This window comes from Equus asinus, chromosome 2 (genome assembly GCF_041296235.1).
Source record: "Equus asinus isolate D_3611 breed Donkey chromosome 2, EquAss-T2T_v2, whole genome shotgun sequence".
Classification (NCBI taxonomy): Eukaryota; Metazoa; Chordata; class Mammalia; order Perissodactyla; family Equidae; genus Equus; species Equus asinus.
Genome location: NC_091791.1, coordinates 1,912,198 through 1,929,514, shown reverse-complemented (window position 1 = coordinate 1,929,514; position 17,317 = coordinate 1,912,198). Strand labels below are relative to the sequence as shown.

The following is a 17,317-nucleotide window of genomic DNA, read 5'->3' as shown; positions in this document are numbered from 1 at the left end:
ATATTTAAAAAAAAAAAAGCTAAGGCAGCTAAAAGTGAAAGGACGTACAGACCTCACCCAAAGTTTGCTGAGCGGGAGGCATGACAGTGCACCAGGGGGTCCGGCGTCCAGTGGAGCGTCGGGGAGCTCTCTGCAGTGGGCCATTGAACAACTGCTGAGAAAGCACAATGGTAGGAGAAAGAAAGGTCTGCCGAGGAAGCATAGAAAATCTTTCCGAAATAGTAGTGCAGTTTTGTTACAGTAGATCAGGGTACTGCATAGTGAGGACGAGACCACCTTTTCCTGGCTGGCTTCAGTGGGCAGGACCATTCTGGTGGTTGAAATCTGGACCACAGTGTTCCAGGTTGAGGTGGGCCGTCATCCCCCAGTGCGAGTACTTTCTTAGCAGCCCTGGAGTTCCGCGTCTGCATTCTCATGTAAAGCTGTTTGTCTCATCCTGTGACACGGATGGGATGGGGCAGGACTTGGTTGGTAGGGCCTGGTCCTCCGAGGCCGAGTTTGTGCAGTAACAGCCTCAGGTTAGCACAGGGCTCCTCAGCCAGGACCCACACAGTGTGGTGTCCTGAGGAGCCTTTGGAGACTGCCGTTCAGGGCTGCACCCTCGGACACTGGTTCCGAGTCTGGGTCAGACTGAGGGCCTGTGCTGCTGATGCTGGCCCTTGTCAGTAACTGGCGCTGGAATGTCTGCTGTAAACCTCTTAAGCGTGGAAGTCGAAGACCAAAAACTTAGAGAGATCAAAAAGATTGGAAGTTTGAGTGGTGTCAAGGCTGCACCCTCTGGAGCCTCTGGGGAGGGCCCAAGTCCCACTTGAACTTGAAAATGAGTTGTCCAGTTTTTAAACAGAAGCTGGAAACATTGTGTTTTTCAGTTTTTGAAGAACCTGAAGATCCCAGCAGTAGGTCTTTCTTCTCAGAAATAATTTCCTCCATCTCCGACGTGAAATTCAGTCATAGTGGTCGGTACATGATGACCCGAGACTACCTGTCGGTGAAGGTGTGGGACCTCAACATGGAGAGCCGGCCCGTGGAGACCCACCAGGTGAGCCACTGTGTGGGGACGGCGCCAACCCTTGCACGGGACGCTTTCTAACCTTCCTCTGGTTTCATTAAGGTCCATGAATACCTTCGAAGCAAGCTTTGTTCTCTGTATGAAAATGACTGCATCTTTGACAAGTTTGAGTGCTGCTGGAACGGTTCGGATAGGTAAGGCCTGTGTTGTGACTCACCCCACAGCATGCCCATTTCCCTCAGCGGCTCCTCGGGGCCGGGAGCAGCCAGGGCAGAAGGCCAGTGCGGGGCTTGGAGGGAGGGAGGTGAGCTGCAGTCTGGGGCCACGGAGGAGGAATGCGGATGGACTTTTCCTTCCGGGCCTTTTGTTTCTTTGTTTGATGACAGTATTGAGGTGGAGAAAATAGGATCTTTGAGCAAATTTCTCACCTTACTTATAATTCCATCTACATTTGGACAGTAAGCAGAATAAAAGGCTCATATTGTATTGGCTGTTATTACAGTGCTGAGTGAATGATGTTTTCCTAGTTTTTTATTACTTCCAAGGTGAGTGACAAGGGAGGAAATGGGGAACTGAGTTTCCTATTAGGTATGTGGAATGGCCACATTTCAGTTTGCCTTTTCTTCTGGAGAGAAGTAGAGGAAAATGCCCTGAGTTTACTGATTGTCATGCTTGGACAAAAAGTGGAGATGGCTGAGGTGAAATCCTGATTTAGTTTGTAATGTGACAGTTCTGATGCCTCGGTGATTGACTTTATGCGTATTCCTTAAAGATGATGATAATACTAGCACTGCAGAGAATTATGTCTTTACACCAGAGAGTGCATTTCCGATGATAGAAGGAGACCATCTTTAATGGAATTTTGTGCAGTGTAGTGCTCGCCGTATTGTGAGTGAACAGAGAGAGGACTTCTGCTGCTGGCAATAAAGGACTGACAACATTCTGAAGAACTCTTTGGCACAAACGCCTAGAAACGCTGGCTATGACACCACAAATCTCTTCACATGCGTAGTTGAGCCCACACATAAGTAAGGGAAATTTCACAGTGGCCAGAAATGAAGGCAGAGTTGAAACCGGAATTGTTGATGAACCCTGAAGCCCTAGCCTGGCCTGGAGGCATCAGCTGGTACCAGGAACCTGCTGCCTTGGTTTTAACAGCCCAGGAGTGTACAAGAGTTGTAGTCTTGGACCCACACAAGGACGGCAGTTGAAACTGGGACCCTCAAGTGTTACGGAAAAGGCATACATCTTCATTGAGATTGAGTCCCAAGGGAAATCTGTCTGAGACCTTGGATTGGGGTAGATAAAAATCTCCTGAGATTTGTAACCATAAGCCTGCCCTCTTCACAAGGATGTGGAATTTGTATCTGTACTGGCTACACGATCTAGGAGAGCTAACTGAGGAGTGAAGTGCTGCCAAGCGGGCAGTGCTCTGGGTATCTGGAGGGGTAAACCGTGTCAGGTCTGGGCTTTTTAGCTTGTTCACAAGCTGACATGCCACTCTTAGTGTGTCATGGATACTGGCTGAAGACGTGAGACTCCAGGGTCAGAGACAGAGGACTTTGTTCTTCATGACACAGCAAAGCAGCATGAGCTTCATATTGGCATCAGTTTCCCAAGCACCCCCAGGTCCCACAGGAGTGACACAGGGGACCCAGGCAGATGACGCACAAGAAGTGGAGTTGGTGTCACAGCGAATGCCCGCTGAGCTGGGAGGTCCACAGCGTTTACAGAAAGTGATAAACAAGCCTGCAGTTTGCTGCAGCACAGCTCTAAGATGCTCAGGTATTGACTGCTCAAGCATCACATTCCTGCAACCTACTGCAAATATGCAGGCGCACCCAGTGCCCATGGCGGATCACCTCTCCCACTACAGCCACGGCTCAGGATTTCCCCAGATGAAAATCAGTTTAACGTGAGCTCAGGGAAAAACTACCAAGCACATGTAGGGAAGGCACTGTGAACAGGTCAGCAAAACCCACAACCTTTGCGAATTCAGGTACCGAAATCACAAGTTACAGAATGTGAAATAAGAGTGCTGGAAATACTTACAGATTAAAGGAAGGACCCACAGCCTCAGCAAGGAACCACAGACCATTACAAACAACCGAAGAGATTTGGGAAAGAAACAGAACTTCAGAAAAGAACGATGCAATACTTGAAAATCACCATATGGATTTAGTAGCAGATCCAGTGCATCAAAAGAGATCTTGAATTAGTGAACTGAGGAAGGTCAGAAATAGTTTAAGGAGATCCGGAGAAATTATCCAGAATGCAGCTCAGAGAACGAAAGAGAAAATATGGAAGGTTAACAAACATGGAGGCTAGGGTAAGGTAGAACAGACACCTAAATGGAGAGAAGTGTCCAGAAGTAGGGAATTGTGGAGATGTCCTGATTAAAGTGATAATAGCCAGAAATTTTCGTAATTGATGAAAGACTTACTACAAAGATTCAGAAAGCACAGAAACCCACATCCATATCATAATGAAGTTATAGCGCACCAAAAGCAAAGAGAAGATCTTAAAAGCAGACAGGGGCAAAAAAGATACATTACCTTCAGAGAAAAGATGTTCAGACTGAGAGCAGACTTCTCGGCACAACAGTGGAAGCAGAGGACGCTGAGACGTAGTGTGTCGTGATCCCTCCTCACTCGGTGTACTGGGGGAAGGCTGCTGCCAACCTGGAGTCGGATGTAGAGATGAGTGATCATTCAAGGGTTTGTATGTGCTAAAGGCATTTTCAGATGGAAAACAGAATTTACCATAACAAGAAACTCATGAAAGTGAGATCTAAAGGAACTTGCTAAACGATATACTTCTAGAAGGAAAGGGACTGTGGAAAGAGGGTCTGAGACCTACAATAGACTGACAGGCTAAATGGTCGGTGAAGACATGAGCCAGAGGAACATTGACTCTGTGAAACTGTAGTGATTTGTGTAAGTTAGTGTCTGCTGGGGAGACAGAAATTAGAACCCTCAGACCAGACAGTAAACAAACTCTGGGGGTTTTAGAGATGAGAAGGAGCTGTGGGAGAGCATCTTTGTGAGTTCTGGAGACTACAGGGCTTCCTAAACAAGGCCCCAAAAACCATTAAGAAATTCAACTGCATTAAAATTTTAAACTTCTGGGGGCCAGCCCGGTGGCACAGCAGTTAAGTGCGCATGTTCTGCTTTGGCGGCCTGGGGTTTGCAGGTTCAGATCCCGGGTGTGGACATGGCACCATGTGGCAAGCCATGCTTTGGTAGGCGTCCCACATATAAAGTAGAGGAAGATGGGCATGGATGTTAGCTCAGGGCCAGTCTTCCTCAGCAAAAAGAGGAGGGCTGGCAGTAGTTAGCTCAGGGCTAATCTTCCTCAAAAAAAAAAAATTTAAACTTCTTTATATCAAAATAAAACAATGAAATAAAACCCACAAAAGCAAATATAACCAGCGGAGATTAAGTATCCAGAATATTTAAAGGATTCTATCAGTAAGAAAGTGGCAAACAAGTCATGAATGGGAATGAACAGAAATGGGGGAAAAAGTGAATAAAAATGCTCATCCTCATTAGTATTCAGCAGATAAAAGTGACTGTGACACCCATTCACACCCGCCGGAGTGCTGGAGGTGTCAGTGGACAGGTGGAGGCCCACGCGTTTGACCTGCCCTTCTTTTGCAACTCGACCACGGCCAGGCAGGTGGGAGCCTCTCCCTTGTGCAGACAAGAAAACCTTCAGAAACCTGGACTAGCAAACGCCGGAAACATCTCTGGTGTTCGTCATTAGGGGAATAGATAGGGGAATGTTGTCTACTCCTAATGGTTTAACAGGTGCCAGCCCCAGCAGGCGGGCAGGAGGGGAGACCATCTTTCTAGAAGGCTACACAGTGGGATTTAACTTTACTAGCAGTGGCTTATGGGTACTTAGATATTCATCATATTATTCTTGTATATCTGAGATACTGCAAAATACATTTAAATTACCCGTCACCAGGAACATCCAAAAGCTTTCCAGGAATGTTTACTTGTTTGTTCACTCTTGCGAACCGCCCCCCCAACCCCCTACTTTCTTGCCTGGAAGCTGCTGCTTTTTTTTTTTTTTTTTTTAAAGATTGGCGCCTGAGCTAACATCGGTAGCCAGTCTTCTTTTTTTCCCTTCTTCTCCCCAAAACCCCCCCGGTACATAGTTGTACATTCTAGTTGTGAGTGCCTCTGGTTGTGCTACGTGGGACGCCGCCTATGTGTCTTGATGAGTGGTGCCATGTCCGCCCCAAGAATCCAAACCAGCAAAACCCTGAGCTACCAAAGGAAAGCACACAAACTTAATCACTTGGTCACGGGACCGGTCCCCTGGAAGCTTCTGTTGAGGGACAGAGTAAAGTAAGGTGAGATCTGTCACTCTGCCGGGACCGTGCTGTTGAGGGGCACTGCTTTCCTGTGTTCTGGGTTGTCTAGCAAAAGCAGATAGAGCTGCTTGCTTGTGACTCCACTTACACCTGCGTTTGGCAGTGTTCCTACCTAGGGAACAGAACGACACCTGGCCAGGTGCTCTGGAAGGTTCTCATTTATGCAGTGTGGAGGGTGGGCCAGTAAGAACGCTCACCTTCCGTGTAGGCGTTGTCTGTCAGGAATTCTAAAGTAATAATAAAACTGTATAACATTTGGTCTGGGGGGGTTACAGTCGTGCGCTCCACTTCGGTAGCCCAGGGTTTTGCTGCTTTGGATCCTGGGCACGGACATGACAACGCTCATCAAGCCGTGCTGAGGTGGCGTCCCACACAGAAGAACTAGAAGAACCTACAACTGGGATATACAACTAGGTACTGGGGGGCTTTGGGGAGAAAAAGGAAAAATAAAATGTTTAAAAAAACAAAAACGGTTGGTCTGCTTTTATTTCTACCATGCACTGGCAATTCTAATCAATGTCGGTAATAAAATACTCCTTCCTGGAAAAAACCTTTTATTTGTCTCTTCTGAAAATTGTTGCAGTCGTGGTTGAGTTTTAGTAACGAGTGTAAGCTTCAGATCAGCACGTTTATCGCTCCTCCTTTCATGAACATTGTATTCTACGAAGAAATTAGTTTGGAGAACTCCAGTTGCGGGCGCTGCAGCCTGGTATTGCCAGAGTTCACTTACGCAGTTCGCTTCCCCAGTTCCTGAAGGGCTGTGAGTTCTTGGGTTTAAACAGTAGAGTTGAAATAAGCAGAGTGGCTGCAGGTACTTGTCTTTTCTGAGCTTATCTTTTTCCTCTTGTTAAGTGTTCGCTGAGGCTGACCAGCCACTAAAGTGCTCACAGCCAGGGGCAGCCCTGAGCCGTGTGGTGGAACGCTAAACTTGAGTGGTGCCTGAAATATCAGCCACCAGCCACAGGTGACCAGACAGGAGGAAGACGGCGGGAGACGTGCGGAAGGCTCAGGTCTCCTCCTGCCAGAAGTCAGCAGGTCGTCGTTGGAACACGCTTCTCATCAGAACTGGACTCACTCTAAAGCCATGGGTCAGATCATGGCCGCCTTCACCATCATTCAGCCGTTTTTCTCTCGTCTTTGTAGAAAAAGACCAGAAGTTTTTACCAATATAATAGAAACATATTATGGTGATGGATGTTTCCCTGGAATTTTTTGACTAGAAAGACACTGAAAGCCATTAGAATTAATCTGAAGAAATAAAAACAGTGGTAGCATTCCAGTGTCTGGAATTTAATGAAACAAGGTCTAGATTTCTCCCACACTTACCTTAGAGTTTAAGACTTTTCCTATTTGTATATCTGCTGTTTCATGTGAAAAACCTTTTTGAAATTAAAATGAATTAAAACATTCTTTGATCAACTGTCAGTGAAGATACAGTGATAAATCTAATGTCTGTGGAAGATGAATATGTGGAGATCAACTTTGCGTCATTGACAAAGTGCAGAAGTTAAGACTTGGAAAAAATTATACTGTTATTCATGACTGAGATGAATGTGGAAAGGTTTTTTTACCTTTTTAAAAAATGCATTAGTGTAATTAAAAGTATGAATCCATTACTTTTTTCCTTTTTTATTCTGTAATAATTATTTTTACTGACATGATTATATATATAAAGTTCAGTAAGAAATACTCACTGCGTTTCTCTCCTGACCGTTGTTATTCTTATTTCTAAGAATACTTGTGTTGTGGAGCGGAGGGTGACAGTGCTGCGCACCGCGTGCCCAGCATGCTGGGCCCAGCGCTCTGGTGGAGGTGCTGCTGCCAGCTCGTTCAGCTGTGTCCCTCTCTTCTTGTTCTGAACAGTGCGGTCATGACTGGGTCCTACAACAACTTCTTCAGAATGTTTGATAGAAACGCACGGAGGGACGTGACGCTGGAAGCCTCCAGGGAGAACAGCAAGCCTCGAGCCAGCTTAAAGCCTCGCAAAGTATGTACAGGTGGCAAGAGAAAGAAGGACGAGATTAGTGTGGACAGTCTGGACTTCAATAAGAAGATTCTACACACGGCCTGGCACCCCACGGAGAACATTATTGCCGTGGCTGCCACCAATAATTTGTACATATTCCAGGACAAAATCAACTAAGGCAGTGAGTGTGAGGCCGCGTGGCATCCTGCACACTTGAGTCCAGTGGTTTTCCAGCAGCAGCGGCCCTGTCCTCCTCGCCGTGCCCTTACCACTTCCTTCTTCGACCGGAGAGGCCTCGTGGAGCCCACACGCGCGTCTGCCTTCAGCGAGGTGAGCCTCGGGGTCGCTGCTCAAGCAAAAACCCACTCGAAGCAGAGTCGATGGACAGTGCTTACAAAGGCCATTACTCAAAATAAATGTATTTATTTAAGTCTGAGCCTTCCTTTCCAGTTTATAGACCAAAAAATTAACATCAAAGAGAAAAGTTGTCAGATGTCATCTCTCTTTTTCTCTCCAAGTCTTTTTCCCTCCTCCTCTGCCATCATACTGGGGCCGTCACACGCGTGTGCCGTGGCGGCTGTCTGCCCTCGCCTCGGCCTTCCTCTGAGCCCAGGTGGGCACACCGGTGATGCACAGATTCAGCCCGAGCAGGCTCAGGCGGCTTTACTCCCCCACACACCTGTAGCTACCGTCACACCTTCTGGTTTACAACCACTTAATAAAAGCAACACGCTATAAAGAGTGTTTGTAAATCCAAACAGAAGTATCGTCTTTTTATTTGCTTTAATTGCATATAATGAGATTATGCAGAATGATGCTGTGGAAAGCTTTTGTCCTTCGTTGACATAATGGTGGAACACGCGTGGGACTTCACACTGACAGTATCTATCCCCAAACTTCTGTGACTTTGTTTTGTTTCTGTAGAAATAGTACACATGGCAGACCAGGTAAGGTCGGGAAAAGCCTTAACTAGACCCCCTCTGAGAAAGAAACTGCAAGGAACAGCCACAGAATTGCTGCTATAAAATTAAGCCCTGGTTTCAAGTACACCTCAAGTTCACTGCGATTGATAACTTAAATGCTTTCTTTTAAAACTTTTTCAAGAGTACTTAGGGGGGTATACTTTTTAAAAATTGCTAAAATTATATGCATGCTGAATTTCATCTTGCATTTCAAGCCAGCAAAATTAAACCATTTTAATTATTATGTGATACCACCAGTACCTTGGTGGTTTATTTTAAAAGTGGGATCTTTGATATCAGAAATCAGGATTTCCCTAAACAAAAAATAGACAGGTGTAACAAGGCTGAGTGGTTGGAGCTTGTTGCGTGGAATTACACACGTGAGCCCAAATCACAGTGGCCTCCCAGGGCGGGGCAGAGAGTCACACTCACACGCTCTGGAAATTGGTGTATTTTGATTACTGATGATATAGATATACAAGGACAAAATGTCTTAGCACTCATTACCCTGAATTTATATTAACAGAATGCCACTTAAGTTCACATTAAGTTAAAAATTGAGAATCTAAAAGTGCATTTATTTTAATTTTACAATAATTCTTATACTGTATATTGGTTGTGACACAATTTACAAATCTAAGATGTGGAACAGAGTTAAGTGTTAGTCAACCCTGATCCTTAAGAAAAAAGAAGTTCTAGTAAAATGGGATTGTATATATTTGTTCAGCTATTTTGACCAAAAAGTTTAATAAATTTTAAATATTTAACTGGATTTGTACTGTGTATTTGGACAACTTTTTCCATCTTTCCTTTAAAACATATTTCCCACCAAATAGAAAACCAGCCTTTCCGTGTCTCGGAGGGGACGGCACAGAAGGTAAGGGCCCCGGGCGTGTCTGGGGGTTTCAGGGGCTGCCACGTGGCCTGGGGTGCGGATTACCTGATGGTGTCGTTGCGGGCTCGGGGGCCCTCCTGTGGTTCTTCAGCCCCGTGTGGCGGGGCTGGTCCTTGAGGTGCTCCCAGGAGCGAGTCCCTTTACACGAGTCCAGGAATCTCTCCCTCATCCTTTTCCCTTTTATATTTGATTCCATTTAACCCTTTTTCCCTCGCAAAGAGGTATAAATCCTATGGTTTTCAGACTTATATTTATTGTTTATATTTATTTATGAAATATCATTTTTCTTACTCTTCTAAAACTTTCCCCTTTTGTCTCATTTATTTATTTGACATCAGTTAGAAAGTCTGATGATTCTTATTTCTTCCTATAACTTTCTGGGTTTTGCCTCCTTAGACCTAAGTTTATGGGCAGTTGCCTTGAAGAAATTTGAAACAGTAGGTTCTGGTGGGTAGATAGATGCCATGCTGAATCTGTGCTTTGCTACCAGAGTCTCCAATCTTATCTTTTTTTTTGGTGAGGAAGAGTGGCCCTGAGCTAACATCCATTGCCAATCTTCCTCTTTTTCTTGAGGAAAATTGTCCCTGTCCCATGGCTTGATGTGCAGTGTGTAGGTCCATGCCGAGATCCAAACCTGCGAACCCTGTGCTGCCGAAGCAGAGCACGCGAACTTACCCACTACACCACCAGGCCTGCCCCCTTTTCTCTCATTTAAAGTTAGAGAGTTACATAAGTTTTATCTGTTCCTGAAGGTTAAATCTGTGAATTTTTGTCATTGCTTGGAATTCTGTGCTCCTGTTTTACTTGAAGCTTTAATGCTCTACAGGCTGATGACCTGGACTAGAGAAATAAGCTTTATTTACCTGTGAATTTAGACATGGGTTTTTTTTGTTGTTGTTGTTTTTGTTTGTTTGTTTTTGAGGAAGATTAGCCCTGAGCTAACTGCTGCCAATCCTCCTCTTTTCGCTGAGGAAGACTGACCCTGAGCTAACATCCGTGCCCATCTTACTCTACTTTATACGTGGGACGCTGATCACAGCATGGCTTTTGCCAAGCGGTGCCATGTCCGCACCCGGGATCTGAACTGGCGAACCCTCGGCCATCAAAGCGGAATGTGCGCACTTAACCGCTGTGCCACCGGGCCGGCCCCATGACATGTGTTTTTTAAAAGAAAGATTGAGCTGCTGTAAGCCCTTACAAGACAAGAGTCAAAGTCTGATTTTAAAGTGTCCACAAATGCCTGCCATTAGTAAGTGGGACAGAGGAGTAAATGCTGAGTTCTGCCCACTCTTCCTATGGAGAGCTGAGGAGCCATAGCTTTCACAACCAGAAGCCGTCCCCAGAGCTGTCAGCTGGTCGACGTAGTGTGTCCAGTTCCTGGCCCGGCTGAGCAGAGGGCTCTGTGTTGCTTTCTTAGGAGGAATTGTCTGCAAGTCCTTGCTTAAGGGGATTGAGAAGGACGTCAGAATTGACACTTAGACTTTTTTCACTTGAAGTGTTCTGTCCATGGACCGGCAGCATTGCAGTCACCAGGGGAATGTTGGAAGTGAGTGAGGTCAGAGGACGGGAGCCCAGACTGGAGAGGGCCTGGGTGATGGCGTCTCCGTGGCCACTGTAGGTGAAGGAGAGTCGGTGCCCGCTATGCAGGCCCTCGTTCTGTGCTGAGCCCTGGTCTGACACTGGGCTCTGCCCTGGCATGATGGCAGGGGTGTTGGCCGGGAGTGGAAGTCAGCTCCCTTATGAAGTGCCCCGTAGGTGCTGTGTCAGGGGAGCCTGGGGGCCAGATGCGAGTTCTCATGTGAGCTGCTGTGATGGATAACCAGGACTCCAATCCTTGGGTGCTCCAGGTGGACAGCAGATGCAGCTCAGAGGGAGAGACTGGTAATGGCCCACAGACACCAGCCTTTGGGTGTCTACCTGCTGACCTCAGGCCCCTTAACTCACTCCAAAGGCCTGTTGGTGTGGGCAGCACAGACCTGCCGGGCCGGGCTCAACTGTGTTCCCTTGGGTCCCATCCTCTGCTGCAAAGGGGCTCACTTGTGCCAACAGCAGGGGCTGCCTGAGAAGGCTGAGCACGTTACCCCACAAGGGCCTTCTGTACACAGGTGGTGCTGGAGGCCACATGTGGGTGCGGTGTAGACCAGCTTTGCCTTCACACGTGTACGCAGGCCTGTCACTTGCCTGGCCGTAGGGAGTGGTGGGGTTTGACTGGTGTGGGTGACAAGGAGATGGTAACAGTAATGGTGACCTCCCCTTTCTGGGTGTGTGCTGTATGCAGGCACTGGGCTGAGTCTCTGTAACACCAATCTGGTGGTGGCTAACAGGAGGACACACTGCTGCCCACGGTCACCGGGGTGGGGTCGGGTTGTGGTTCAGTGCTGCACAGTGGACTGCTGGTGAGCGCTGGTGCTGGGCGGGGCGCCGCTCGCACACCATGGAGCTTGACTTGGATGTTTTAGGAGCTGCAGTGCCCCTCAGGTTGCGAGGAGGGAATCATCGACTGAAGGACGTGCGTGGTTGGTGTTTTCTGGGCCTGGAGTCTGCTTCAGTTGTCCGGACCTCTTGTCCGGCAGTCAGACCTCTACACACGACCTGAGGTAGGTGCACCAACTGTGTCCCTGAATTCCACGTCCACGTCCAGGGCAGGTGGCAGTCACACTGGTGGAGGCTGTACGGGTAGCTGTTTGATGTCACACAGGAACCCGCATTTGGCCGTCCTGCTTTCTGGCTCTTCTGAAGTTAGTGGGGCTGCTGGACCCCGGGCCAGTGCGACCTCCCTATCCGGTTTCGTCTCGCACCTCTGCCTCAGGTCTCATGCTCTCAGGACTGTTAGGACACTGTTCTAAGAAAGCGTTTCTTCACCTCGAACTCCATGCTGTTTCAAGACCTTGTGAACAAATAAAACTTGCGGTTGCTCGATGATGACAGTCAGTGTCTGCCAAGTCACTGCAGGTGACTTGTTCAGTTGTCATTTTCCATTTGGTGGTTTGAAAATAATTTTGATAGTGATACAGTTTTCAGTTTTGCAGATCTCATCTCAGGCTTTGTAGCTCTCCTTTGCTTAATGTCTCTGAGATGTCACTGACATTGCTAACAGGCTCTGCTCCTGGACCAGGAACTCCAATGGAGACTGGGGCCCTTGCACATTTGCAGGCCCCCCCTCCGTCAGAATGGATGCACCCTGGTGCATGGAGGCACCCCACCATGGCCTGCCCCGGGTCCACTCGAGCTGCCCACTGGGCCACAGCCACAGAGGAGTGCAGCTGAGGCCCAGAGGTTCATATAGGACTCCTCGTGGAGTCCTCGTTATGTGACATCCAATCCCTAGTGAACCTGTCGGATGTTTCTTTTGGGTTTACTGTAGCTTTCAAGATGACCATGCCCAGAGAGAAATCACTTGTCTGCCTGAGAGTTAATTGTTATTAGGAAATTATCTTTGGGAATCTTGAGACACCTCTAAAAAATGTGTTCCCTAGGAAGAAAAACATTGATTTGTTATTAAGAACTTTCAGGGAGGGGCCGGCCCCGTGGCCGAGTGGTTTCGGTGGCCCAGGGTTTCGCTGGTTCAGATCCTGGGTGCGGACATGGCACCACTCATCAGGCCAGGGTGAGGCGGCATCCCACATAGCACAACTAGAAGGACCCACAATTAAAATATACAGCTATGTACTGGGGGGATTTGGGGAGAAAAAGCAGGAAAAAAAAGATTGGCAACAGTTGTTAGCTCAGGTGCCAATCTTTAAAGGAAAAATAAAACTTTCAGGGAAAAATTTTTTCTCTAAAACCTAAATATCTGAATGCACTATAACTCTGGTTCTTTTTAGAGATGTTTTTCTTTTTTTTAATTGAGGTCTAATTGACATAACTACATTAGTTTCAGGTGTACAACACCTGATTCCTATTTGTATATATTGTGAAGTGATCACCACAATAAGTCTAGTTAACATCTGTCACCACACACAGTCACAAAATTTCTTTTTCTTGTGATGAGAACTTTTAAGATCGATGCTCTTAGCAACTTTCAAATATGCCGTACAATATTCACTATAGTCACCATGCTGGACATTGCATACCCAGGACTGACTTGTTTTATAACTGGAAGTTTGTACCTTTGGACCCCCTTTACCCATTTCACCACCCCCCTGCCCCCCGCCTCTTGTAACCACCAATCCGTTCTCTGCATCTATGAACTTGTTTGTGTTTTGTTTTTAGATTCCACATGTGAGATCATACAGTGTTTGTCTTTCTCTGACTCATGCACATAGCATAATCGCTCGAGGTCCATCCATGTTGTCACACATGGCAAGGTTTCATTCTTTTTTATGGCTGAATAATATACTATTCTCTCTCTATCTATACACACCACATCTTAATCCATTCATCTGTCAGTGGACACTTAGGTTGTTTCCCAGATCTTGGTGGTTATAAATAATGCTGCAGTGAACATGGGGTTGCATGTATCTTTTCAAGTTAGTATTTTCATTTTCTTTGGATAAATACCCAGAAGTGGGATTGCTGTATCATAGAATAGTTGTATTTTTAATTTTTCAAGGAACCTCCATACTGTTTTGTTTTGTTTTGTTTGCAGGGAAGGATTCGCCCTGCACTACCATCTGTTGCCAATCTTCCTTTTTTTTTTTTTCCTCCCCAAGTTCCCAGTGCATGGTTGTATATCGTAGTTGTAGGTCTTTCTAGTTCTGTGTGAGCCACTGCCACAGCCTGGCTACCAATAGATGGGTGGTGTGGTTCCACGACCTGGAAGTGAACCCAGGCTGCTGAAGCGGTGAGAGCACTGGACCATAACCACTAGATCAGGGCTGGCTCTCATACTGTCTTCCATAGTGGCTGCACCAGTTTACATTCCCACCAACAATGCACGAGGTTCCCTTTTCTTCACATCTTCTCCAACACTTGTTGTCTTTTTGAGAAACAAATTTTTTTCCTTAATGAATGTAAGTTTTGAACTGGTAATGCCTGTACAAATTTCAAAAATCTTTAGAAGAATCACAGGAAAGTCTTGCCCCTGCCCCTGACCCCCGTGGGTAGTTTTTGTTACTCTTCTCTTGGGCATACTTCGTTTTTCTTACAGAAACGTGTTCTCATTTCTTTGGTGCACACAAGGTAGCACACGTGCACACTGCTGCATCTCTCCCTTTCCACCACAGTCGTCTTGGCCATCTCCCCACTGCAGTTCATGGGGAGCTTCCTCTGCTGTTGGGAGGAAGCATCCAGCACCAAGAAGTAGGCTCGAGGGCTGGCCAGGCTGATGCTGATGCCGCTAGTCCAGGGACCGCGCTTGGAGTAAAGGTATCCACTGTTTATCTTACTTTCTTAATATGTTTTATTTGAAATGATTTTAAACCAGTTGGAAAACTCAGAGAGAGTTCCTGCATAACCTTCATCCACTTTCCCTTATGTTAACATCTTACGTAGCGTGTTGATGTATGGAAACCTGGAAAGTAACATCAACAGTCTATGAGCTCATCTACAAGCCTTTGGATTTTCCTGGTTTTCTTAGTGACGTCTTTTTCTTGTCCGGGGTCCAGTCAGGGATCCACATTGCATTTAGTTGTCATCTCTCTCCATCTTCCGATCTCCAACAGTTCTTCAGTCTTTCATGACCTTCACCCTGGACACTGATTTTGTAGATTCTTCCCCAATTTAGGTTTTCTTGATATTTTCTTTTGATTAACCTGCAGTTACATATTTTGGCTAGAATAATACAGAACAGATGTTGTGGCTTCCCCACACATCATGGGGAGGTAGATAGTGTCTGCTAAGTTTCTTCATTGTGAAGCTACTAGTTTTGTTTCTGTAATTACTGTTTCGTGGGGAGACAGTGAAACTACTATTTTTCATCAGACCTTCGCCCACTAACTTTAGCATCCACTGATGGTTCAGTAGTTGTGGTGTTTGCCTAATGAGGACTCCTGCTGTCACCCCTTCTGTGTTTATTAGCTGGAGTTCTTTAAGGAAGAACTGTCCCTTCTCCCACTTGCTCGGTGTGTCTATCATTGTGGACCTGTGAATACCTGGCTTAGTCTATGGGTAAAAACCCATTACCACCACGATTTTGGTACTCATCTGGCCCAGACAGTCTGGGCTGTTGGGAGTTCCTTCACCTTGGCTCCTTAGCCGTTTCAGTGTGCCATCATCTTTTGAGCACATCCTTAACTTTCTGGCATCACAAATGTTCCAGACTCATATTGCCCTGGAATCAACCACTTTTCCAAGGAGCTCTGGAGAGTGTTATTAGAAACCAGGAGGAGGGGGTTGGCCCGGCTCATGCTGTTGAAGTGTCATTACTCCTAAGCCTTTTCACTGAAGAGAGCTAGTAGATGTATACTCACACACACTTCTCTATTTCTGTATGTCTCTATACATGTGAAACCATGAGTTAATACGAACACCTCCAGTTCACAACCTCCCCCCTGCTTATGTTAACTCCTCTGTCCCAGTGAGACCTCCTGGCTCTCACTGCCCATGAGACTCACATGCTCTCTATTAGCATACACGCAAAGCGGCTTCAGAACTGCTAGCCCACAGCTTCATGACAATCAAGCTTACTGGCCAGAGAACAGTATGTGCATTCACTTTTCCTTTCGAGAATGCAGTCCAGATTTGTTCCCAAGGCACTCAGGCTAGTGCTTTCCTTCCCACCCCTTCCATGTGGCTTCACTCATGTCTCACTCATGTGTCACAGCTAGGCCCCCTTCCTGTTTGTGTTCCATTTTTGGATTCCCCCCAAATGTTGGCTGATCTATGGATTTGGGCATGAGTCAGTCATACAAAGAGCACCCTAGTGCCTCCCCATTTTCCCCCTCGTCCTACTGTCACCACCCACCCCTGGAGGTAGCCAGTGTCTTTCATTTCTGGCAAATGACCCCATATTTCTTTTGCACAAATGAGCAGATGCGTAAACGGCAGCATACCACATAGGTTCTTTTTTTTCCAAACACTTTATTTTGTTCACCAGTCTACAGTTTGGGCTCAACAAGTTCAGCTCCTCTCTCCTCCAAACGGTATCAGCTAGGCTGCCTCATCTGAAGCCAGAGGATCCGTGTCAAGCATGGATCACCCACATGGCTGGCTGTCTTCCCCAGGTGGGCTGCCTTCCTCACAGCATGGTGGATGGGTTCTAAGAGACGGGCTGTAGCTGCCAGTTTAAGATTGGGCCCAGAGAGAGGCCAGCATCACTGCTTCCTGCTGTTGGCCAAGCAGTCCGGAGTCCAGGGGAGGGCACAGAGAGGGGGCCTCTGATCATAGGGCTGACCGTCAGAGAGCTCACCATTAGAAAGCCCCCCATTGCCAACTCTGTTTCCTGTGTGTTGGGGATACGTAGACACTTTGACACCATGTTTTTTGGGTTTTGCTTTTGCTGAGTAAGATTCACCTGCGCTAACATCTGCTGCCAGTCTTCCCCTTTTTGTGGGTGGGCCACCACCACAGCATGACGACTGAGAGGGGAGTGGTGTAGGTCCATGCCTGGGAATGGAACCCAAGCACGCCAGACTCAACCACTAGGCCACAGGGGCCGGCGTGGTACTCCATTTTGTTGAATTACCACAGCTTATTCAACCCGTCTCCTATTACAGGCACTACAGTTGTTTCAAATATCTTAGATGTTATATTTAGTTACATCCTTGTGTGTATCCATTTTCAGATCTTTAGAGATTTGTCTTCAGGGTAGATTCCTAGAAGTGAGTTGTACATCAAAAGGAACTTGAGGGGCTGGCCTGGTGGCGCAGCGGTTAAGTTTGCACATTCCGCTTCGGCGGCCCGGGGTTCACCGGTTCAGATCCCGGGTGCGGACATGGCACCACTTGGCACGCCATGCTGTGATAGGCGTCCCACGTATAAAGTGGAGGAAGATGGGCATGGATGTTAGCTCAGGGCCAGTCTTCCTCAGCAAAAAGAGGAGGATTGGCAGTAGTTAGCTCAGGGCTAATCTTCCTCAGAAAAAAAAAAAAAGGAACTTGAAGGGATAGTTTTTGGCCCAGTTTCCCACCAGAGAGCTGTGTCCATTTGCATTCCTTCTAGCAACGTACAGGTGTCACACTACAGTCTGCAGACTCAGACTCGGGTTAGTGCAAACGTCACG

The 17,317-nt window shown here is 46.9% G+C and overlaps 1 protein-coding gene across 5 annotated transcripts in view; it reads left to right on the top strand.

Moving 5' to 3' along the window:
* The window catches only part of PPP2R2D (protein phosphatase 2 regulatory subunit Bdelta), a 49,758-nt gene extending 40,670 nt beyond the window's left edge, over window positions 1–9,088 (top strand). For 3 of the 5 annotated variants that reach the window (XM_044748490.2, XM_044748502.2, XM_070480884.1), the window contains 3 exons: window positions 870–1,039; window positions 1,112–1,203; window positions 7,257–9,088. In XM_044748490.2, the coding sequence (XP_044604425.1) occupies window positions 870–1,039; window positions 1,112–1,203; window positions 7,257–7,536 (542 nt within the window). In that variant the 3' untranslated portion in view covers window positions 7,537–9,088. Of the gene's footprint in view, window positions 1–869; window positions 1,040–1,111; window positions 1,204–6,245 lie in introns of all 5 variants that reach the window. The other 2 variants (XM_044748498.2, XM_070480868.1) reach the window with 2 other exon arrangements.
* Window positions 9,089–17,317: the final 8,229 nt, after the last annotated feature.